General features: G+C 37.7%; 4 protein-coding genes across 4 annotated transcripts; 3 read left to right on the top strand and 1 right to left on the bottom strand.

The window, feature by feature from the left end:
* Positions 1-3390: 3390 nt before the first annotated feature.
* LOC148904385 (uncharacterized) lies at positions 3391-5482 on the top strand. The gene has a single exon (XM_089025391.1). The coding sequence runs from the start codon at positions 3807-3809 to the stop codon at positions 4770-4772; it is 966 nt and encodes a 321-aa protein (XP_088881517.1). The 5' UTR covers positions 3391-3806; the 3' UTR covers positions 4773-5482.
* LOC116298199 (trace amine-associated receptor 9-like) lies at positions 5442-6451 on the bottom strand. The gene has a single exon (XM_031706581.2). It carries the CDS (start codon positions 6449-6451, stop codon positions 5531-5533), a length of 921 nt encoding a protein of 306 aa, XP_031562441.2. The 3' UTR covers positions 5442-5530.
* Positions 6452-14532: 8081 nt separating this feature from the next.
* On the top strand, positions 14533-18113 carry LOC116298202 (uncharacterized). The gene is made up of 3 exons (XM_031706585.2): positions 14533-14970; positions 15557-16096; positions 16433-18113. Exons 1-3 carry the CDS (start codon positions 14685-14687, stop codon positions 17608-17610), a joined length of 2004 nt encoding a protein of 667 aa, XP_031562445.2. The 5' UTR covers positions 14533-14684; the 3' UTR covers positions 17611-18113.
* Positions 18114-21811: 3698 nt separating this feature from the next.
* LOC116298200 (tetraspanin-33) lies at positions 21812-24290 on the top strand. The gene has a single exon (XM_031706582.2). It carries the CDS (start codon positions 22028-22030, stop codon positions 22862-22864), a length of 837 nt encoding a protein of 278 aa, XP_031562442.2. The 5' UTR covers positions 21812-22027; the 3' UTR covers positions 22865-24290.
* Positions 24291-24767: the final 477 nt, after the last annotated feature.

Below are 24767 nucleotides of genomic sequence, written 5' to 3'. Positions count from 1 at the left end.
AGAAACAAAATATTTTATTTCACTTTTCAATAAATGCTACAGCAAATCCAAAACAATAACAATATGTCTTTGGTATAATTATTTTTCTATGACGGCGGATAATAGTACATTCGAGATCCCCAACTGGGTACTTGCTGCTGTCCAGTAGCTAATCCACTTTGCTGTTCCCTTGTTGTCAGTTCCATTTCCGGACCAAGCGCATTAAAAATAGTGTCCAGTTCAGAAGTGGTGAAAATTCTTGGTAAATAATCTTTTCCTTGTGTCTCGTAATTTTGCGCATTGCCATCATCCAGAAGGGTTTGGATGGATCCAGAGAACGTTGGCTCCTGATGAATATCGGTGGTTTTGGAATGACTGGATGCAGTAGTTGCCTCATTGTTCACTAACTCCGTATCCACTGTTTCAATTGCCGATTTGAGTGATGTCCATTCGTCTAAAGTCAAAGACACTCCTGAGCTAGTTAGAACCGTCTTCCCGCTCGATAAATCTTTCTTCTGTTTGCGGATACATATTTTTTTCTCCCTTCGAACATCCTTCGCAAAAATAACGTATCCACGGTCTCCTATTTGTATTACTTTTCCAGATGACATGTTAACTAATCTATCCGTAATCTGGCTGGATGGATTATAGCTGAGTGCAAGTGGGGTTTTTCCGACGAAGGTGATGAGCAAGTGATTCTGCTGATTTTGATCGGGCTTTTAAACTTTTCTCTCCATAAAAATATGTTTTCATATTTCATATTTCAAATTCCCGCCTTGGTGATTGGAATTCGTACTTTGACCCTGTTCTACATTCCAACCTCCCCTCCCCCTACATTCTTAAGGTGGTATTCAGGAATTTAGACCACCCCTCCCCCTACATTCTTAAGGGGGTATTCAGGAATTTAGACCACGCACTCTCCCTTACATCCTCATCATAGATTTCTAAAGAAACAACCAAACAATACGAGACAATTTTCTTTTTCTTTTTCAAAAAGTTTATTAACTCCTTTGGTTCTGTAATTACAATGATTTATGTTTACGCATTAGCTTATAGTTCACAGTTCACTCTTAAATTGTGATTCTTTCACGCCGTCTAACCGATTGCTTCATTTTAACCAGCGTGCCTTCTTGGGACGAGGTTCATACTCATCAGGCTTTCTAGCTTCTTTAGCTAATTCTTTTTTGTGATCTCTCCGTTCCTCTTCAAATTTCTTAAATTCATTTTCCATCCCTTCTATGAGGTCATCAGACCAATGGAAGTAATCACAGCTACGATCAGGGTACTGAACGGCACAACAAAAGAATGTGCGGTCTTTGTTCTTCTCGGTATGACTGACACCTATCTTAGCGTAGAGATTATGTTTGTCACATCGTGGATGAACTCCTGGTGGGTAATCCCATAGACGGTTATCCAAGATGTCGTAGTCTGACATCTTGATGTTCAGTTTGCATCCCAAGATCTCGTTGTCCAAGAACCTTTCTTTGGCTTCTTTCGTCTTGTACCCTTTACATATTTCAGCCAAGTTTTTGTAGTCCAGCTTGGTTCCACATTTTACAAATTCGGTCTTGTCTTTGGATTGGTAGACTGAGCAAAGAGAACCACAGAAACACTGACGTGCAGAAGAGTTGTCGTTGTAAGACATGATTCGTCTGTTCTCGATCTCTTTTTTTCTTATTTTTTTATCAGCCTTTCTTTCGGTTTCTCTAATATTGAGTGAATGTCCTGTGTCCTCTCGTTCAGATTATATATTCTTTTCCACATTCCATAGTATGTAACGAAGTATTTACTAAAATTCCTCAAGACACCTCAGGAATTTAGATCACCCCTCCCCCTACATTCTTAAGGGGGTAGTCAGGTATTTAGACCACCCCTCCCCCTACATTCTTAAGGGGGTAGTCAGGAATTTAGACCACCCCTCCCCCTACATTCTTAAGGGGTAGTCAGGAATTTAGACCACCCCTCCCCTAGCTACTACGGTATATGGGGGGGGGGGGGGGGGGGTTCACTACTAGCACGACTATTTATAAAAGTTAAGCATACTAATTAGGCGGGTTAGAGATCTTTATAAAAGTTAAGAATACTAATTAGGCGGGTTAGAGATCTTTTTATAAAAGTTAATCATATTAATAAGCATACTATTTACAATTCATCAACCCCAGCCTTTCCCTGCTGACTATTCAACCCTCCCCGTGCTTTAAGTTTCACACGTCCTGTATCGAGAATTACAAACCATCCACATGACCTGAATCCAGGTCTTTCACTGGGTAATTACCTCATGCATTATTAATGAATTTTACAAATAATAAATAAAACTCTTACACGGTGACCTACCCTGAGTTTTCTACTGTAAGTCCAGGTTTACTAAGGCTAAAACATATCAAATAATGATAAAGCATTCTAAGCTAGTTTTTTCTTAATTTCCTATGCAAAAGTAGGAGGCTTGGTTTTCTTTGTCCTTCTTGTCTAGTGTGGACCATCGGTTGTACAGTATTAAATCTCCATATACATCACGAGAAAAGTGATAATAGAAATAATAATTGTATAGCTGCCCAATATTTAGTTCATAAATTATACTGAGATAGAGCTATTATAATTAGTATTCATATTTTTCATATTTATTGATGTATTTCTTATATATTCTTCTTATATACATGTATGTATATGTAGGTAGGTAGGTAGGTAGGTAGGTAGGTAGGTAGGTAGGTAGGTAGGTAGGTAGGTAGTTAGTTAGGTAGGTAGGTAGGTAGGTAGGTATGTGTGTGTGTGTGTATGTGTGTGTGAGTGTGTATATGTGTGTGTGTGTGCATGTGTGTGTGTGTGTGGTGTGTATGTACGTATGATGTGTGTAGTGTGTGTGTGTGTGTGTGTATGGTATGTATGTATGATGTGTGTAGTGTGTGTGTGTGTGTGTGTGTGTGTTCGTATGTGTGTGTGTGTGTGTGTGTGTGTTCGTATGTGTGTGTGTGTGTGTGGTGCGTATGTGTGTGTATGTGTGTGGTGTGTGTGTGTGTGACGTATGTGTGTGTGGGTGTGTGTGGGGTGTGTGTGTGTGTGTGTGTGCATGTATATATATAAGTTTACTTTTTTATTATCATAAATTCTAATTTTAAGGCCAACATTTAATACAATTCTAGCTAGGAATAATCATGGTTATATTTCATGTGTTCATATTTATATAGTCTTAGTTTTTAAAATCAATGTCCCCGATTAGTTTGTTAAAGCTAGGTATAATACTTCCGACATTTCATTAAAGTTAATTGATTGATTGATTGCGGTATTGAGTGCGACTCTTCTCGCTGATTGGTAGAAATGATATGTGTATTTAGGCTCTTTAATATTGTAAGCGAAGGGAGGCAACCGGAGGACAAAAGTGTCGCATCAGTTTGGGCTTTGCGACCGAATGAAATAGAAACTACTGTCGAATATTGCGAAAATGGCAACACAAGGTCAAGATAGAGAGGTAAAATATAGATCTTATTGGTATTAATAACAAGCTTTTGGCAAGAAAGACACAGAGGAATAGTTTATGCTAGACGTAAAGTAAAGTAAGTCGTATCTACTGAAAGACTGAGGAGACTAAAGGCGGAAAGTAAACGACGAAAAAAAAGTACGGCTTTTGCCAAGACTAACATCAAGGACATATAGGAAAATCGCAATTTACATCAATACTAACGGAATCAAGGTTTGCAAGAAAGTAAGTGTCTTTCGCTAACAAGAAAACGAACTGTACTGTGCTGAACAGAACTAAAGTGAACTGAATCGTAATTAAAGCGACGAAGAATCTTGTGGCTTCTTGGAAAACTATACTACTGTTTTAACTTGAAATGAATTCCTCGTCCAGTAAAACAGAATTGGCATTTGAGAATTTCATGCAAAATGTTATTTCAATTAACTGGATCGTCTGGGCTGTTATTGTCCTTAGCACGATCGTTGTCGACGTAATTCTGTTGCTGGTAATCAAGGCAGATCCGTATCGGTCCTTCAATAAGCCAGCAGTCGTTTTAGAAATTTGTTTTCTATGCAACAGCCTGTTTGGCAGTGTGGTTTTGGTGCCAGGGTACACCTTCTTCGATATTTATGAAGATTCCCTTAGTCATCAAGATGGAATTATTTTCAAGTTCATACTTTTATTTCTAACCCGGATGTTCATAGGCAACGGGAACTTCACTTTCATTCTGACGGGAATGGAAGCAACATTAGGCCTAGCTAAGCCTCACTTGGTACGCCGCCTCGCAACAAGGAAAAACATCAAAAGACTACTAGTGTCCTTTAACTTGATATCTCTTATCTATTGCTTGCTGCCTTTAACTGGGGCTGGTTCTTTCAAGATGTACAGGATAATTTACATTCATGTATTTGTTCTGATTCCACTCATTGTCTTCACAAGTGTTGCTGGATACGTTTATTACAGGCTTAGGCACCCAGTCACAGTTGGACATGAGAATAAAATACATCCAGAAAATACATCGAGAAGAGAGCAACAACAACAACACATATCAAAACGAAACAAACAGATTGCAAGAAACTATATAACATCTGCTTTATTTTATATTTGTCCATTTATGATATTCTGCTTATGTTATTACTTTTCTCAGATTTTGAATTTTGATTATTTTGTATCTGGTTGTGAAAGGAACAGGTGGTGTCATGTTGGAGAGAGATTAGTCATTATCCTTGTTTTTCTTTTTCCAGTTTTAAATACAATTGTACTTATATTCATAATTCCGACCTACAAGAGATCTTTGGCCCACTATGTTTGCTGTAGGAGACGAAGAGTCTCCAATCAATGACAGCCAGTGTCTGCCAGTAAGTATCATTGTGAGCAGGAGAATAAATTGGCAGGAAAGTGTGCCAATTATGACAAACGCTTGTTTGTCCTTTCAAATACGGCTAATAAGTTTTGGCCATATGATCTGATTATGCATATTGAATATCAAAGAATACAGCTTTTGCGCCGTGCCCTGTAGGGAGTTGAAATTTTTTGTTTGTTTTTGTTTTGTTTTGACTAGCAGAGTTTAGAACTACACTTTTTCCCAATTTCCGCGATAGAAATCGTATAATAATTTTGTTGTTTGATGTCATCCTATTTTTTACTTTCTAGATTTTTCAAAGAAAAGCGGCATTACTTTACAATCTAGATTTAATGATGGCGATATTATAGTATTAGATTTTAACCGACCTTCGATAAGTTGTAGTATGAATAAAGTGGCTGTAATAAAGGGGCTGTGATAGCCGACTTGAGACATTAAATATTATCGTCCCATTTCCCGATACAGCATGAAGAAGCAGACCAACAATGTGATTAAGCTATAGCAAATCGAACAAAACCTTAGAATCGGAATTCATCAAAAAGGAAAAATATAGGTAATTTTAGGGTAACGATGAATGTTTTTTATAATATAAAGCCGGGTCTAGACGCCTAGCATTTTCATGACAAATGTAAACGTGAATAAGGGCTTTCAATTTAATCCCAGTAGATTGTAAGATTCTCGTAGTAACTAGCCATAAACATATTTATTACAGTTCTACCTTCTCGAATAAATATCGTTTAATTTGCTGAGTTGAATGAATTACAGCAAAGCCAATGCTTGGCAGCTTGTCGCAGTTCAGTCATTCTCCACAGATAGATAATTGGGTTAAGAGTAGAATTCGATACCACTAAAAAATAACTCAAGTAAATCTTCAAAAGATCCATAACGCCAAAGGATGGCGACATGAAAAGTTCCATGATACTAAACACCGTGAATGGTAAATACGAACCTAGAATTGCTGCCAGAATCATCATCATCGTGATAAGAGATCGTTTGTACTTGAACACGTTGATATCGGGTGTTCGAATTGAGATTGAATCATTAGCATTAGTAGCAGATACTTGAAGTGTTTGACGCTTCAGGATACGGAAAGATTTAACGGTTAATATGAGTATGATTGCCAAGCATAAAGCAGCAGTCGCTGCGGAGACGATCATCAAAAGTTGGTAAAATACCTCAAATAAGAGAATAATTGCACAAGTAACAGAAGTCCAACAAAATAGCAAGAAAATGGTGATTCTTTTCATTGTGACTAGTGTACGATAAGCTGTTTTGGTCTTAATAGCCAGGTATCTGTCACTACTAATGGCTGTCAGAGTTGCTAAAGAAATCCCACCAAGAGAATATCCGATCCTGAAAGATGTTCCTAAGGATATACACAAGACATTTGGCCAATGAACGATGGCTGCCACCGAGAACATCACGATGAAAGTCTGCACAAAGGCACCCACACAGAAATCAGTCAATGCAAGACTACACAGAAGAAGCCGTGATGGTGTATGTAGTGGAGGTGTTTTCCATATAGTTATAATAACCAAAGCGTTAAGAAACATTGCACACAAGGAAGTCAACAAGTTCATCACGGCGAGATATGGAGCAAAATCTTTATAACTGTTATTGGAATTCTTAAAGTGATGTTTGCAATAATCAGAAGCCATTCTCTTCATACGGATCAGTCGAGATGCATTTGGCCAGTCTGTTCGTTTTTAGCGACTAAAGCGAAAGCCTCGCTGCAGTAGGGTGAAGCAAAATATCCGGCTAAGAAAACAGCGGGCAAGCCTAGCCCTAGTCTCCCCCACAGCCGCTTTCAGTGTATGCAAAAATATTTTTTACATTTTTTAACTTTCAGGTGACCTCAAAATTACAAATGCAAAATGATTATATAAACATCTATTTGGTTCTTGAATTCAAAGAGTTTCAAACAAAATACCCCGAATTTATTATGTAAATACAACTACTTCATAAAATATTGAATTATATATACTGCATACTGAATAGTGTACTCATGTCATTGTGGCAGACATAGTAGTAACTATGTGGCAGATAATATGAACAGTTTGTTGAGAAGTGTGGTCGTCCGGGTGAGTGTAGTCTTGAGAAAGACTGTTGTTAGTGGTTACTGACGTTTCGACAACCTGAGCGAAAGTCATCTCCAGAGTCGAGTGAGAAAACAATATATACCTCTGATTCAGTCGTAATGTAAACGGTATTTAGTGGGTCCAGGTGATCGCGGAAAGCGCGCAATGCATGATTTTCTGACTCGAAAAAGAATCAATCCCTAACATGACCATGCGCCTAGAGTTTTGGACGAACTGCCGTGAAGGACGCCATTTTGTTTTGAGTTAGATCTGAATACGTATTCTCTTGAAATGTAGAAAAATGCCGAAATACTGGTGAAAAGAAGTCGTAGCTGCACATTTGAAGTCTATAGTAGTGATTCAAGTTCTGTACAAGAAAAAATTTACAAGAAAAGCTTACTTTAAGTAAATGTTTATCCATTTTTTGTAATTCGTAAAGCCAACAAAGTTAACCTTACAAAGCTTTTTTGTTTCGAGAAAATGATTGAATACTTGATAATATGCTCAAATTTCTATTTAGTAGTAACATGTACTGAAGTGATGACGTCACAAAATATTATTTTCACGCTATCATAATTTCAATCCTCGATTTCGATAGGAAATCAAGAAAGACGCTAACACGCCAAATTTCAGGAGAATTGGTTGAATAGCAAGAGAGATACAGCTGTTTGAATATATAATTACCCCTAAACAAATCTCTGTATTTTTGCCCTAGTTCATTACGTAATAAAATACAGTGATTTGTATAGGAAAATTATACATTCAAGCGGCCATATTTCCGTCGCTTTTTTACCGATATTCTTAAAATTTGGCTTGTTAACGTCTTTTTGATGTTCTGTCGAAAAGGAGTATCGAAAATTGTCAAAAGCAAAATTTTGTTTTTCGTGACGTCACACTTCGGTACTCTATTGATTTCCGTCACATCACCTGGGTACTGTTATGTAAAGGTGCGTGGGTGTTATCACAAGTCACAGTCTTATGTTTGACGTCGTCGTGAATGAATCTTTTGTTAGATGCAGGTAATTGTTGACATGGGCTAATCGGTTTTTGTTTTAATGTATACCAGCTTTCAAGTGTAAGGCATTGATGCTGGTTGGTGTTATATGTAATACATGTAGCAGAGTCGCAGCCTATGTCATGTCTTGTGATATTCAGCGATGTGATTGCTTGTTTATTAATGGCGCGTTTGTGTTCAGTGAATCTGTCGTTTAAGGTCCTACCAGTCTGTCCGATGTAAATGGAGTCGCAGTCAGTGCAAGCTATTTTGTAAATAACGAGCTTTAGATGAGCCGAGTTCCTTGACAACCATGGTTGTGGCTGGGTTCGGTTCATGGAGGGCTCAACATCTGCAAAGGGCCTGCATAAGCCATTGATAAACAGGTTGGATGGGTGGGTACGAGTATATGAATATATAGAGATATATTCATGATTACTTTTAAATAAATAATAGGGTTACATGTACATTGGTGTGCAGATTGGGAGGGTTGTAACTTATCATTTTTCTTTCTTTCTCTTTTCTCTGTTAGTATTAGTTTTTTCATTAGTGGGTTGGATGGGTGGGTATATGCACATAGATATACATATAGATATATTTCATTAAGGGGTAATACATAGGTTAGATATAAATTAGTGGATGGATTATTTTAGTTTATTTTATAGATACTGAGATTTTCTTATCAAATTTCCCTGTGTGAAAAACAAGTTCGCGACTTTTTTTAGCCAATCAGAAAAGCGAAACGATTTGTCACACGTGAAAAAAACGTTTCGTCCAATCGCAAACCACTGTCGAGGCGGATTGTGTTTTCGCGGTCATCGCGGCTAGCTTTGTCGAGCAGCTTTCAAATACTTTCAGTGTATTCAAGTTGTTCGTAGTTCAAATTAAACTTATCTAATCAAGAGCTAGGAGATACTTGTGAGGATGGCTGAACAATCAAGAAGATTTGTGTCTCTAGACAAACCTATAGACAAGTTTATCGAAGAAAAAAACAAAAACAAAAAACAAAACAAAAAAAAAACAACAAAAAAACAGAAACACTGTCAAAACACGATGAGATGTAAGTTTGCTGACTGAGTTTCTCAACTCCAAAAATGAAACGAGAAGATTCGAGAAAATCCCGCCAGAAGAGCTTAATGGGTATATCAGTGAATTGCAGTACTATCTCAAACGAACAACAGAAAAACTTGTCTTTGATTCTGAGTGGAAATACTACAAGTACGTCTATGGAAAAAAGGCCAGTGTCGAGTTTACAAAGTGCAGTGGGCACCGAGTGCCGTGAATCTTCATTCATGAAAAGTTCTAGTTTCCCTGCAGCAGGTCCATTCAGTGGAGCAGTTTTTCAATGAGGACAGTTTGACATGACAATAAAAACTGAAAACAAGTCGCCGACTTTCACCGATAACTCATTCAAATCAACAGATCGAGTCAACACATTGCTTCATAACGCATCAAGCGTGTGTTTGAATCGTCGAGACGAAGACAGCCCTCCGCTTTGACAAACTAAGTTTATAAGACTTCATTGACCACTGATTTTGGTTGCTTATTTCGTTATTTTCTAAAGAACAGTTTCGTATTTAGTTTAGAATATAAACGCTTTGCTATTTACTTTGTACCAGATATATGTTTTTTGATTTGAATAGTGATATTTTTACATGTAGCAAGCTTTTAGCTTTTCGAAGAGAATTCTAAAATACCGCAGTTTTGTATTTTTTTAGAGAACCCATTAAAGGTGAATAAACATAAAAACAACAAAATCTCAGTATGTATAAAATAAATAAATGACAGCATGGAAAGCGCTTTGTTCCGGATTTTTCCACTCGTTGATTTTGTATCTGAAATCTCACTCGTTCGCTATGCTCACTCGTTCGATTCGATATCTTTCTTTTCTCGGTTGTTAACCCACGGACAGCTCATTTCCACCATGAATACTTTCTTGTTATTGTGGTCGATGAAACGCGCGTCCACACGATTAGATCGTACATACATTTGGTCAGCATACAGTCAATTCAAAAAACGTTGTCGTCGACCAACTCAAGCCTACGCGACTGGACCGAAAGGAACTCTGGGTAGCATTGTAGCTGATCATGAGTTGACTCCATAATAGACCTATCCCAAATTCGCTTGATTAGTTATGCCTGGTTTACAGCACGAACCTTCGTAGGCGAGCGGGAGGTGTTGAAGGAGACGGTTTTTTTAATGCCTTTATATTTTCGAAATTGTGAACTGAATCCTGACTACTTTATTTTTCTTTCCCTAAACCCAAAGACATGCATTTGATGGATTGTTTCTCGCCATTATTATTTTATTACTAGCGGGAACAATTAATTCACAACGAATATTTAATTTTTATATTTAATTTTTAACGAATATTCGCTTCAGTAATTTTTACCCATATGCCATTCGGTCCAGTCGCGTAGGCTTGAGCCGGTCGACGACAACGTTTTTTGAATTGACTGTAGACAGTTACATCCCAGTATGCTTCAGCGTCAGTTGATTTGTAGAGTGGTTTGGGTTTGACATCAGAAAACCATGGGGGTGTACTATAATTATAATATTATATATTATAATATATAATATTATATATTATAATATATAATATTATAATTATATATATATATATATAACTATAATATACTTATCATTATTATTATTATTATTATTATTATTATTATTATTATTATTATTGTCACTAAATAGCTCCTTTTCTGTTAAACGTTAACGTTTCGTCTTTATCTTCGATAATTAGTCAATAAATGTCCGGTTAAGTCATGATAGGCTTGTGAGCAACACGGACAAGCATATAGAGCAAAAAAAGTACTCTTTTTTCTTCTCGTTTATTGCAAATCAAGTTATTTTAGTCGAGACGTTTTTACAATATCAAGCGCTCGGCTATCCCATAATGTCTACTGATGTGCAACACAGGGTTCCCAATGCTATTCTATCATTTCGTGGGAGTTCCACGACAGTTTAATTCTAAACCTGCGTTATACGTTTTATCCAGTGTACAGTATTCAGTATGCAGCATTCAAATTGTTTTTTGAAATAGCTGTATACAGCTAATGTCATTAAGGTTGTCCACCTAAAATGACAAAAATACAACATAAATGTCACATAATAATACCTAATACATACACACGGCTCTAACTCTGTAACTCTGTATCTTGCAACTCTGGTATCTGATAGTTCATATCTTTTAGTATATTATGTACTAATTGACTGAGCGGAAGAGCAGGACGAGAAAATATTTGGCTCCAGGTCATGTCGTACGTCACGCAGCAATTTTTGTTGTTGCGTGAGAGGCTAAAACATCCTGCTAAAATTGACAAATACAACGAGCATAAACCGAAGGAAGGCCATACGGATTTTTCCGGCCCGCTCACGCCAACCCGTCCAGCCTCCATCACGTGACTTTTTCTAAAGGTTTTATTAGAGCGCACGAGTAGGGTCGAACGGGTCATATGATAAAAAAGATTACGTAGTAGGCTCGAGGACTTGTTACGAGGAGAACGCTGATATCTAAGATCGGAAGATGATATCTAGGACGATGATAACGAAAGATTTCAGATTTTCAAATTTCATTTTAACGCAATGACGCTGCTACGTTCATTCATATTCTCAGGACTGTTGCATGCATGAAATTTTATTACAGTTTGTTATTAATTACAATTACCATATCAAACAATTGTTGTCATTCGCGGGCTTCCTGTGGTGACAAACCACGCTCCCCTCCCCTACACAATTTCCAGTCTTTTTTCGGCCAAAACCAAGATGGCTGACTAGTTAGTGATGTTTTCACTCGATTTACTGTAAATTTGAGCGGTTTTGAGCAAGAAATTCGCCTATTTAGTGAAGAAAATTATATTCCAATTTCCTAATATGGTAAGTACATTCCATATATGGTAAAAGAAACAGCTCGAGCGGAACGACAACTTTTCTATGTGGAAAGTTTGATATGAATTTGTTTATATTACAATTATTAAGATAAAAAACGACTGCATCACACTTATGACTAGTAGTACAACTTATAGAAACTGAAACAAGCAATTTGTTAATTTCTTTGAACACTGTTATATTTGAGTTTCAATCAGATGTCATGGTGTTCTTATTTATCTAGCTATTGTTTTGTCGTAACTGGACCAATCAGATAGCCATAGGTCGCGTTTTTTAGCCAATCATCGCATAGATCCAATTTATTTGTGTGAGTTTGACGACATACGCGCGTACTTTTTGTAAACAAATCTTTTTTTTTGAAATTTTACGCTATTTTTTTCGTAAAAATCTATTATATAAAGCGAATAGATCAGGCTTAGCTATGTTCTGTTCTCTGATGAAACACTCTTCAAGCTGTAGAACACTCAAAACGTTATAGAAACGCGGTCTTGTTCCACTGCAAACGAACGAAAATTGTGATGGCTGCATTGTTGTTTGATTGGATGTGAGCATGGTGCTTGTGCAACGTCTCTAATGGCCCCCATTGGTAAATCAGAACACCTATAACAAGAAAAGGCAGCACCTAAAACACAAATAAAACGACTCGTTGGTATTAAGTTTTAGCATATACCAACTTGTATACGTTAGATTATTTAACGATATTTGACTTAAACGGTTGGATTACACTGAATTTAGACCGCTTACCTATGAACGAAACAGTGGTCATAAGGCGCAGGAAAGCCCTCTAGATTCCCACAAGTTGTTTTGGTTGGGGCTTGGCAGGAGTCTTTATCTGGGCAAGTAAAGCATTCAAGAGCAAATCCTGTAAAGACAGATTAAAGAACCAAACTCTAGACGACATTTTACTAAAATATTCTGGATAACAGTATTATACTATTTCAATTTAGCATATACCAGCTTGTGTACTTCCTAAGAACGCGCGCGGTCATTGGTTAATTGGAGGTGAATATTGTACGATATTCACCTCTGAATCTCGGAATATTGAGTCGGCAACAAAATGGCATCTGCCGGCAATTGTTTTGCTACAATTTCCGATGTGGAAATTGAAAAAAATGAAAGTAAATGCCATTCCTATCAATACTAAAAAGGCAACGAATTATGGCCTAAACGTTTTGCTAGAAGTTTTGCGTGAATTTGTCTCGCAAACTAAAAGTTTCTGTTTGTTTGTTTTTATTGAATTATTGCATATAAAAATAAGTCACATAAATCGATACCATCTTACCCAGAAGTTGAATTATTTCTATCGAACACTAGAAAGGATATTTTTGATCCTGTTAATGCTAAGAAACCAAGGAAATAAGTTGACAAGTGGCCAAAAAGTCGCTACGAAAAATTTTTTTTAAGAGTACATTTTGATATTTTTACCTTTACGAGAGTCGCTATGGCAAACAAAGCTAGGATAACTTACGATCAGGTCAAACGTCGAACTTCACATGAGCCAAACTAAATTGAAACAATGGATAACAAGGAGGTCTTCTTGGATGTTATTAAGTAAAATGTGAAGTTCGACGTTTGACCTCGGAGTCAAAGCAGGAGACAGTACCGTTGCCTAATTAGCAATATATCAGTAATTTCTTCAGTACTTAAACGATATGATAATAAATTTTTAAAGCAAAACTTACCAAGATGTTTTAGTCCAGTGATTTCTTGAAAATGTTTTGGTCAAAAATGGTTTTTCACTTTACCAATTATACGGGTTTATTTAGTAGTAAAAAAAGTCATGGAGACCTTTCGATTTCTTCCTAACCCTAACCCTAACGCTAACCCTAACGCTAACCCTAACCCTAACCCTAACCCTAACCTATAATAACTTCATAATTGTATATGAACTCAGTCATTGAACATTAGAAGTTTGGTTTCGCCTATTATGCATTCTGAAAAAAGGAGGGATATAGTGTATTACAAGTGTGCACGGTAAGTGGTAGACAAAGAGAGAGAGAAGGAGATTAAAAGACGTTGGGCCTCGGAAGCAATATGTGTGTGCTCTTACAAGGTTTAAGAATACTGGAGACCTTTGCGAAATTGGCGAAATTGTCTAAAACATTGATTTTTATTTAAAAAATTTTCTTTCCCCAAAATGCTCAAAATATTCTGCAATATGGAGTATTTGTGTGTGTTTTTTAATGGGAGGCACAGGTGACATAATGGTGAAAAGGCTCGCCTCTTACCAATGCGAACCGGGCTAGGCATCGTATGTGAGCAGATTTGCTTGTTCCCCAGTTTCCGTAGCCTCCTTTGCAGCCGTTCTTAGGGTCGTCACGCAACGTTGCGTGACGACCCTAAGAACGGCTGCAAAGGAGGCAACAGTTTCCGCAAAAAAAACCTTCAAAATTTCAATTGAAATTAAGTGGCTGAAGAACCATTCAATCCTTTTTTTTTACTTTCTTTAGTACGCTGACCTTTTGCGACACTTATTTTTCGCGTCACGTTAATAAAAATAAATCAAAAACGAAAAACAAAAAGTTACTACGGTTTTCGAAATCACAAAAAATCAAAAAACTTGACGACAAAAACGAAAATTTTAAAGCAAAAACGAAAAACATAAAAACAAAAGCGGAAAAAACAAAAAAAAAAACAAAACGTGAGCTAGGAATGACCTACTTTGCAAACAGAAAAAGAAAAAAAAATGGAACTCTTTCTTCTTGTTAGCTATAAATAACAAGAATCATGAAATGTGATACAGTAAGGTCATTAGTTCAACTAACAGTTTCTTCTAAAAGATCTTTGCATCTATATAATTATTGCTAGTCCGATTACATCTACATTGCCCGCTGGCAGCTTGCAGGAGACATTTCTGCTCTTAATACTTGTAAATCTAGTGTGCGTTGTCCTCCCGTCGCTGCTCTTCGTGTAAGATCTTCAGTCATGAAGCAAGACATTAGTTCATTGTTGTCTGGAACTAGTTTGTTGATATCCTTGTTGTGTTTGGCTGGTGTTCTGCACGTGGAGTTTAGACTCTACGCACACGAACACTTCCAAAAAACAGCTCCTGATATCAAAGACTCCAAAGCAATGGAATCATCTACAGCTGAGGCGAATCAGGGAAAAGTTAAGATGAACAAACAGCAAGGACTGTTGGATCGTAATCAATTAGTTTTGGCCGGTAGTTCAGAGTATTTTCATCGTAGTCTAAAGAACGACAAAAAACAAGGTAAAATATTGGTAACAGTTACTCGTTAAACACTATTAATATGAAGTATGTCCGTAAAGCGAGTGTCCAACTGGACAGTTTGTCACCCACAAACATACTTGACTGTGTGCGATATTAGTTTCGAAGTCCAAAATAGCTAAAAATGTACAGTTTTTTTTCCAGCTGGATACAATTTCCTTCACTATCATACAGCCAGACACTAGTGATGCATTGTTTCACTAAACATTTGACCTCCATGGGAATTCCATTGTGAATTTAGAAATAAAACGTTCGTATTAGTTACCAAAACGGATTTATACTAATACATGCTAATACCATGTTTATTTTTTATCGGGGGAGGGGATGGGGGGGGGGGGGGGGGGGGGCAGGATTCACTTGATAGCCCCCCAAATAATCTGAGACCTTTCTCCGAAGTTTGTTGCATGATAAAATGATTCCTCAATTGTTTGCCAAATTTTGTTTTTGTTGACTCTTCGACCCGAATTCCTATGTGAGCCCCCTGAGACTGATTGAATGACCCTTCCACCTCCCCCCCAAAAACATACCCCTTCTCCCGGTAAAATACTTCTGGTTATTTTTGTTTTAGAGCCTCTTCTTAGGATACGCCGCAGCAGCCCTAACACCACCTTAACCTCTGCTATCAGACGGCAAATCAGAAAGGAATTGAAAAATATCGTGAAAGACAAGATCTGCACGAGAGACCAGAGGATGTGCCTACGAGGACCCAAAGGAGATCCAGGACCTCAAGGGCCAAAAGGTGACCAGGGTCCTGAAGCTCCAAATAGAGATAAGGAACCTCAAGGGCCGTCTGAGTCCGTTGATTCCCATAAACACAGGGTATCCAATACAAAATCAGAATCAGTCCCTTCTATAACAAAACCACCAAAAGCTCTTGTTGTCAATCAGAGTAGCATGGCAATGTTTAATTGTCTTATTAATGGGAATCCCAGCCCAAAAGTCACGTGGTCGAGGCTTAATGCATCGCTTCCAGTTGGTCGTCACGTGGCTCATTCCAATGGAAGTCTGTCAATCAAAAATGTGATATCAAAGGACAGTGGAAACTATATTTGTACAGCAACGAATGCTCACGGTATGGTGCAGGCACAGACAAGTTTGACAGTGCAAGGTCAGTACGAGTTCCAGAATATTCTGAAAACAAAGACCACTTTCACGTGTACTATCACGGTTTGCTCAACATTTTAAGCTATCAGAATCAAGAAAATTTACAAAACTCAGCTATCCCTTTTCCTTTTGAAATAATGAATTTCCAGGCTCCTAAAAAAACGCTGTTCTTGATAACAGTGACAACTATAATGAAAGAGTTTTATATTTTTAATCCTCAACCCCCTCTCCCCATAGGCGATAAATAATGACCTGTCCCTAAGAAAACGTAAAGAAAATGTAAAGTATTTCAATCAATCTTAGTTGAAGCTCATCAGTTTACTATTCTGCTATATTTTAGTGCCACCTCGTCTGATCCAAAGACCCAAACCCCTTAGCATCAAAGAAGGACAAGATTTGCACCTCGCATGTGCTTCATCTGGTGTCCCATCACCCAAGATATCATGGTCTAGATCCACAGGAACCCTGCCAGAACGAACAATTACGTCATATACAGGGAGCTTGAGAATAATTGACGTAGGAATCAATGATGATGGTACCTATGTGTGTACAGCTGAGAACCTCCTGGGACGTGTAACTGCACATGCGCGGGTAACAGTTATCCCTTCTCTAGTTTTCTTAATCAAACCACCACCAACGTCAACGTATGTTTTAGGTAGACGTCTAGTACTTCACTGTCAAGCCTCCATGTCTGCAACTATAGTATGGGAGAAGGATGATAAACCTGTGCACATTGTGAAAGGCCAAGCGTCAGTTAACTCTAATGGCACACTAGTCATTACTAAATGTACGACCCAAGATGCAGGACAGTACGTTTGCGTTGCTAAGATTAAACAACGGAAGATAAAGACAGGAGTTGAAGTAAAGATAAGAATACCACGATCCCCAGATGACCTCAAAAAAATAGCACCAAAGAGCTGCAGTGAGTTGAAAGAGGTATTACCCCACACACCCTCTGGGAATTACGTCATCGACCCTGATGGTCAATCAGGACAGCCTGCATTTAGTGTGTTTTGCAACATGAATGATAGAGGACGTGTGGGTGTGACTTCCTTTAGTCATGATAGCGAGGGCAAGATACCAGTCCTTGGAGTACCCATGATGCCTGGTTCTTACCGTCAGACTGTCAGTTATGGATCAACCATGGCTCAAATAACAGCACTAACCAACATCTCGTCAAACTGTGAACAATACATTGAATTCGAGTGCACAGGAGACGTGATGTTTATTACCGCTGGGTTCGCCTGGTGGGTATCACGTGACAATGTGCGACAAGATTATTGGGGAGGGGCTACACCCGGAAGTAAGAAGTGTGCTTGTGGTATGACTAACTCCTGTCAGGGGGAGCCAGGGGGGTGTAACTGTAATAACAAGCTGCTTGGAACCCGCAGTGACAGTGGTCTGTTGACTGACAAATCCACGCTGCCCGTCACTCAGTTAAGGTTTGGAGATACTGATGATTATAATGAACGCGGTTATTATAGACTTGGGGACCTGAAGTGCTATGGACAGATCTGATCACATACAGTTTGAAAGTATATCTTACAAGCATGAGTAATAGAGCTTCAAAACTCACGGTGACGTATTTCCAGGTCCAATTGTTCGTAACAATTTCTTAAACATTTAGTCTCTACCTTTGGCGTTAGTAAACTGTGGATTGACGGATCTTGGTATGGTGGAACCTGCAGAACAACCTCGAAAAAATATATTTAATGCACATTTATGCAAAAAGACATTTCTATCGATTTAACATAATGCTGATTTTTTTACAATATTTACGACAATGCACTTTTTAAAAATCATAAATAGCCTGTACTCTATAGCTTGTATATTAACGTCACTTAAAGTCTGCATGATCATGAGTTAGAAATATAGTCCCCTCTCAGCTTTTGATTTGATAAGTAAGATGGCCGCGTAATAAATGAGGAGGTGAATTGGACGTGAGCTCTTTCTTTTGTTGTTATTCTTTTATTTCATTTTAGCCTGAAGAAATTAAAAGAAAGAAAATTTGATGGCTTGTAGCTTTGTTCCCGTCGTCGTTTCTTTGTATAGTAAAAACGCAGCTATTTTGCTTGACGCTCATTTCTAGTTCTTCTTATTCCAATGAAGTTAGTTAGAGCTATGCAGCAGGTCAAACAATTAAGAAACGACTTACTGCGCGTTAGACGAGTTGTTGCAAAAAAGAAACGATTTGTTGCATGTTAGATGAGTTGTTGCATATTATATAAACTATAGTTATTTACAAAGATTTCTACAACTGAGAAATTTCGTATTTCAACACAAGTAAAAATACGATAATTTTCACATGTAAAATTATAACCAAACAGTTTTCAGTATTCTGTGACGTCATTGCTCTCACAGGCGCGGGGAAATCACAACGGTCGGCAGCTTTGTCTCGTATGTGGTTGCAAAGATTGCTCACTGGATCGATAATTTTGTTAAAATTATCGAAAATTAAGCTCAAAAACATGGCTGAAAGGTTTGTCACATTTGATTTACAAGACGTCATAGATTTTATCGAGGAGGAAAATGCAAACACCAAAAAAAGACAAAGAACGACCTGTCGCTCATTCAGTTATTTCTCACAACTGAGAAGGAGACTCGACCGTTTGAAGAGATTTCCCCACAAGAACTCGACTCGTATTTGTCCAGTTTTTTGCTATTAATCAGAAAGAAAAACGGTGAGGAATATGAACCAACAACCCTACGAGGGTGAACAGTCTAGAGTTGAACTTGATTTGGGTTTGTTTATTAGAGACTGTATTTATAAATTCTCGGTTTATGTCGAATTGAACTTTGTATTTGGGATGTTTTCTACAATAAAATTTGATTGTTTTGAAAAAATACAGTGCTATGGTTTATATAATAAACAGAAAAATACATGGCCGCTTGGAGATATGGAAGTTATCTTCTTGTGTTCAAATTTAATATCTCAATAGTTCGCTGCGCTCACTCGTGAAATATCGAAATTGAACACTCGAAGAACACTCTATTTATTATATAATTACCAATGAAATATCTATTTTTCTCTATTTCGAAAAATTGATATCTTCACACGTGAAAATAACACCATTGCGATGGCTATTCAAAAATACACGGAAAGAATTGCCTGAAAAAGCCAAAACATACTTCATTGATAATTATATAAAAACAGAATATTACATGGGCGCTTGGAGATACGCAATTTATCTTCTCGTGTTGAAAATCTCTCACTCGTTCGCTGCGCTCACTCGTAAGAGATCTTTTCAACACTCGAAGATAAATTTCGTATCTCCGCGCGCCCATGTAATATCCTCTATTTATCACTAATTATCTATAAAATACCTATATTTCTCCTTTTCGAAAAACTGATAATTTCACATGTGAAAATATCGTTACCATGTGTGTCTAAGCTATTAGTTTATAAATAAAAACTTTTTATAATAATAAAAAGCTTATTAAGCTAATTTTATGGATAATTATAAAATAAACAGAATATTACATGGGCGCTTTGAGATACGAAATTTATCTTCTCGTGTCGAAAATCTCTCACTCGTTCGAGTTGTTGCGCAAAAGAAACGATTTGTTGCATGTTACAAAGTTGTTGCAAATAATAAATGATTTGTTGCATGTTAGACGAATTGTTGCAAAAAAGAAACGATTTGTTGCATGTTCACTCCAAAGTCGCTGAAATTGCTTATTTGGAGTTCGCAGCTTATGTAAAGGCTGAGAAATTAAAGATTTTCTTCGAAGACTTCGCGCTTATTCAGCGAACAGCGAAAGGCTCTTACAAGGGAATGTATGGGAAGACAACAATGACCTTGACAATCTCTTTCGCAACTTGTTTATCCTCTTCCATCATGCACGTTAGCACACACACCTATCTACATAGTCTTGTAGCCAGAGCTCCAAAGTCGCTGAAATTGCTGATTTGGAGTTCGCAGCTTATGTACAGGCTGAGAAATTAAAGATTTTCTTCGAAGACTTCGCGCTTATTCAGCGAAAGGCTCTTACAAGGGAATGTATGGGAAGACAACAATAACCTTGACAATCTCTTTCGCAACTTGTTTATCCTCTTCCATCATGCACGTTAGCACACACACCTATCTACATAGTCTTGTAGCCAGAGAGACGAGTTGTTGCAAAAAAGAAACGAGTTGTTGTATGTTACACAGTTGTTGCAAATAAGAAACGATTTGTTGCATGTTAGACGAGTTGTTGCAAATAAGAAACGATTTGTTGCGTGTTGTGAGTACTTATTTATTTATAAATATTGCGGCAAGCGCGGGGACTGAGAAATACTGTCCCCTTTGAATAGACATGCAGTAGTCGCAGTACCATATAACTGAACATAAAATATAGCCATATGTAGAGAGAAAATACCGAGAATTGAAGTCAAGTGGAGTAAAGAAAGAAAGAAAATCTTATCTGAATACGATAACATCCGAACCCAGAACAAAAAAAACAAAACAAAAAAAAAACAAAACAAAAAAAACAAAAAACAAAACAAAACAAACAAACAAACAAACAAAAACAAAAAAACAACAACAACAAACAAACGAACAAACAAAATACCATTCCACTGGAGACATACAATGAGCTGAGGCGTGGTATGGACTTCCGACCTGACGGCAATTATAGCTTTCAGTTCTTGGGTGTACGAATAAGGCAAAAAAAGAGGGGAAATGTTTTAGCCCAAAAGCATCAGGGGAGAGACTAGCCAGCCCCCCACACCATATCAACAGCTAATCCTTTACATCCTGCCGCACACGAATTCGGTTGATTTGGTGCATTGTTTTGATATTGACATTGATATGCTGATTCACCTGGAAACGAGGTGTAAAAACATGGGCTTCAATGATGACACTGAGTCAAGTCCGGTTGAGCGAAGTTTATAGTACCTGGATGGGTGACCTGAAACTAATAGCTACTTATTTCGTAACTTTGCGATTCGTTTAGTGAATCGTCGAATTAAAAATTACCGGGCATTTAATCCCTGCCCAGCTGCGTGCGTATGATCGTGAACGAATTTTAGTACGACGGAGAGTTTTAGATCGAATAGATTCCGTTTTAATTGAAAAATTGTAGAAAATACTCCAGGGTCGAGTTCTGTTTGCTCCCACGCGTCCGTTTAGTGTTTTTTTTTTTTAAATCCGCTCTTCTCTACCTAAATAACGGCCTCAAATCGCGCTGAAACTTAGCCAGAAGACTGAACAAAAGTAAAAGCAACAACTGCAGCAAGTTTTGAGGCCAATTGTTGAGTGAAACATTTTATTTTCGTAACTTTATCATAACTTCCATACATTCCCTTATAAACCATACACAGGAACCTTGTTTTGGCCGCCTGTGACTGGACCTTAATAAAAGAAAAGAACACATTTGTGCACAATCGAGGCTTAGACTGAGCAAAGACGAATAAAAGGGAAGGCAGTCCCAATGGACAATCTACAAACGCTGTGCTTACTGTTTTTTTCTCTGCGTATGAGGTGTAGGCACTGTCAAGTTTACTGCTAGCGTTAAAATTAAATTTTCTAATGAGGCAGTCCTTTTACTACACATCCCTCCAACAGACTTGGTTTAGGTTAATTCGATGAAATATTCTATGTATTTTTCACTTTTTGTCACAGCAGGGACTAATCTCGTCCTTTGAGGCTCTGGGTACGATATTGGCCTTAATTAGATTTATTTCAGCCAATCAGACGAGAGAATTTTTCGTCATACCTTAGTGAACTGGCCTCGAGACGTCACTGGGAACGTTTATGTTGCTAACCAAATACATTCTGTACAGTTTTGGTATTTACTAAATATCTGAGTAAACATTTGACGAGAAAAGCGAACACTCACCAAGGAAAATGTAATATATTGTGTAGAGTTCTCATTCTAGCACGTAAAGTGGTTCAAGAAACAGCTTGAAGTGTGATCAGTCTAATCGTTCTTCTTGTTCCATAATATAAAGATGGCTCGTTCTACTCGTGTACAGCCATTCCAGACTCCAAGACAGCAGCGATCAACTCCGAAACCTTCTTACCCCAGTAAATCTACTTGTTGTGTGAAGTTCACCATGTTCTTCATGAACGTGTTGTTCTGGTTTATAAGCTGCTTGATCATCGCTGTCGCTATATACGCCATTATAAACAAGCAAGAACTCTACGGAAAAATCACTAAACTGAGTACCGACCCTGCCGTTATGCTCGCCATTGCCGGAGTACTGATGTTTTTGATCTCGTTTGCTGGATGTCTGGGCGCGTTGAGAGAGAACATATGCTTTCTACGCTTCTACTCAGCAATGTTGGGATTGATGTTACTGTTAGAGATAATTGCCGCCGTTCTGGGCTATGTTTATGCCACTAAAGTAAGAACCCAAGTTGAAAATGCTGTACATCATGCAATACAAAGGTACCGGGATGATCCTGATTTACAGAACATCATCGACCTTCTCCAACAAGAGCTGAAATGTTGTGGCACTACGACGTATCGAGATTGGGAACAGAATATATACTTCAACTGTTCCTCTCCTTCTGTAGAAAGATGTGGCGTGCCATTCTCTTGCTGCATTGAAGATCAAATAAACTCTCAGTGTGGCTTTGGTGTGATAAAACAATCCAATGCTGAAGCCAGCAAGGTTGTATATACATCGGGTTGTGTTGTTGAAGCGGAGAAGTGGTTGAAGAGTAACCTTATTATGATGGCTTCCATAGCAGCCGCGTTACCTATGCTACAGATTTTCGGGTTTTGTTTTTCGCGGAAGCTGGTGGGAGACATCAAAGAGGCGAAAGAGGCGTTGGGTAACTAAGACTATAGCTTGTATGTGGGATCAAAGTAGCTCAACCTATTTATTATACCTATTTTCATTTTAACCCCCACTCAACACCTCCTTTCCCCCCCTTCCCTCCTGCCCAACACTGCAGGTTATCAGAAGATTGGAATTTGTATTTGTTACAATAATAGAACTTTGTAGCAATTAGAACATGTAAGGGATAAAAATATAGGGACACAGGACAGAAGACCAGACGCATTGCCTGGCATAGCAATAGGGTGTCCCCATCAAAACAAAAACAATAAGAGTCCGTACTATAGGAGTGACCTTATTATGACAGTGCTTCTTAATCACATGCACGAAAAATACAATTTGCTATTGCAATGAAGCAGGTTTTGGTGGACGTCAATTATGGCATTTCCATGACAACCCAAGGGCATATGGCTTTGAAAAGTTTGTGCTTTTAGCACAAATCTGTAATTATGAAACATATCTGTTTGGCCTCCACCAAAACCTACTTCAAATTGTACAATTTCGCACGTGAGAAGGGCTAAAGCAGTTATGTAGCAGGCGTTGGTTATAGATTATGCTTGTATCATTGCTGTTGCATGCTGAGTGATGACTTTAAAAGATTTTACCTTGCATTTGAAAAGGAACTAGGTAGTTAAATGATGCATGAAGGAGCAATGCCTATCATAAATATTCAGATCTAAGTAAATTTAACCTCTAGTATAGATTAGGTATCTAAAAATATATATTATGCAATGTGAATTCTACAAGAAAACTCACAGTAAATATAATTTCTTAGTTGTGTTATTTATCTATTACACAAGTTACTTTGCTAACTCAAAAGGTGTTGTACAGCCACTCTTAATCTCCCCACTCAGTGGGGAAAAAACAAATTAAAAGTAACACTGTCTCAATGTTTTCTCCAGTGGAGGCAAGAAGTGGCTGTGGGGAGGATTACAGGAGCACTGTATACTGGCTAGATATATTCAGTCAAAACGTCCAAGTGATTTTACTTGGCTAATATGAAATATAGTTGCATAATTAGTGAGCAATAGTCAAAGTAAAAGAAAAGAAAAGAATGGAATTAGTGTACTGTGCCTACGTACTTCATCTATAGACCCCTTGTAGCACTTAGAAAATGCAGCTCAATCTGGGGGACAAAATAATAGGCTGCAATTCTCAGGATTGGAATTTTTCATTTTGTCCCCCAGCAGATTAAGCTGCTTTGACATCACATGCAAGGGGTCTATAAATAATTATTATACTTTATATTTTTTTAAGGACCAGTTAAAATCACTCATATTTTTATATAAACTAGTGAAAATAGAGGCTTATTCAAGGCTCAGTGTTTTATTTTATTATGATATTTGATGCATGTAGAGGGGATTTGATGCATGTAAAGGGGATAGAGCCGACTCAGGGTGTTTGTATAAATAAAAAAAGTTATGGGCAATGCTGCTTCTTGGTTTGAAATTTTGATATTTAGTTTGCATCTCAAGTCAGAATTGTTTCAATTAGATTTTGGGCTCATGTGAAGTGCGACGTTTGACCTACGCCTAGCAGTTATTGGAATGAGTATATCCCTCAATGTAAAAGAGGGCAGAAGATCTTTCTTTGGTAATAGGGATACCCTCTTCTTCCACAGCTGGACCAACTTTTGTCACCAACTAATTTATCCTGCAAATAAAAGGAAAATAGCACAAATTGCCTGCTTGGGGGTTTTCCAGATAACTGTCCTCCCTCCAAAAAAATCAACTTCTAAATTTCAAATGGAATCCAGTGGATAAGGAGCCACTCTGGAAATGCCACTGCTAATTCCTGCTAATTCCTATATTTATTTCATTCTTTAAGTAAAAACAAGACTGGAGCAAGTTCAGGCAAGCTTCCCTGGATTCAGTTTTATTTTTACAATTTGTACCAGTCTCTGCTA

The sequence above is a fragment of the Actinia tenebrosa genome, unplaced genomic scaffold (genome assembly GCF_029948245.1).
Source record: "Actinia tenebrosa isolate PJP-AT-01 unplaced genomic scaffold, QUT_ActTen_1.0 utg165__unscaffolded, whole genome shotgun sequence".
NCBI classification, from domain to species: Eukaryota; Metazoa; Cnidaria; class Anthozoa; order Actiniaria; family Actiniidae; genus Actinia; species Actinia tenebrosa.
The sequence above is the reverse complement of the archived record's forward strand: the minus strand, read 5'-3'. Positions and strand labels throughout refer to the sequence as shown.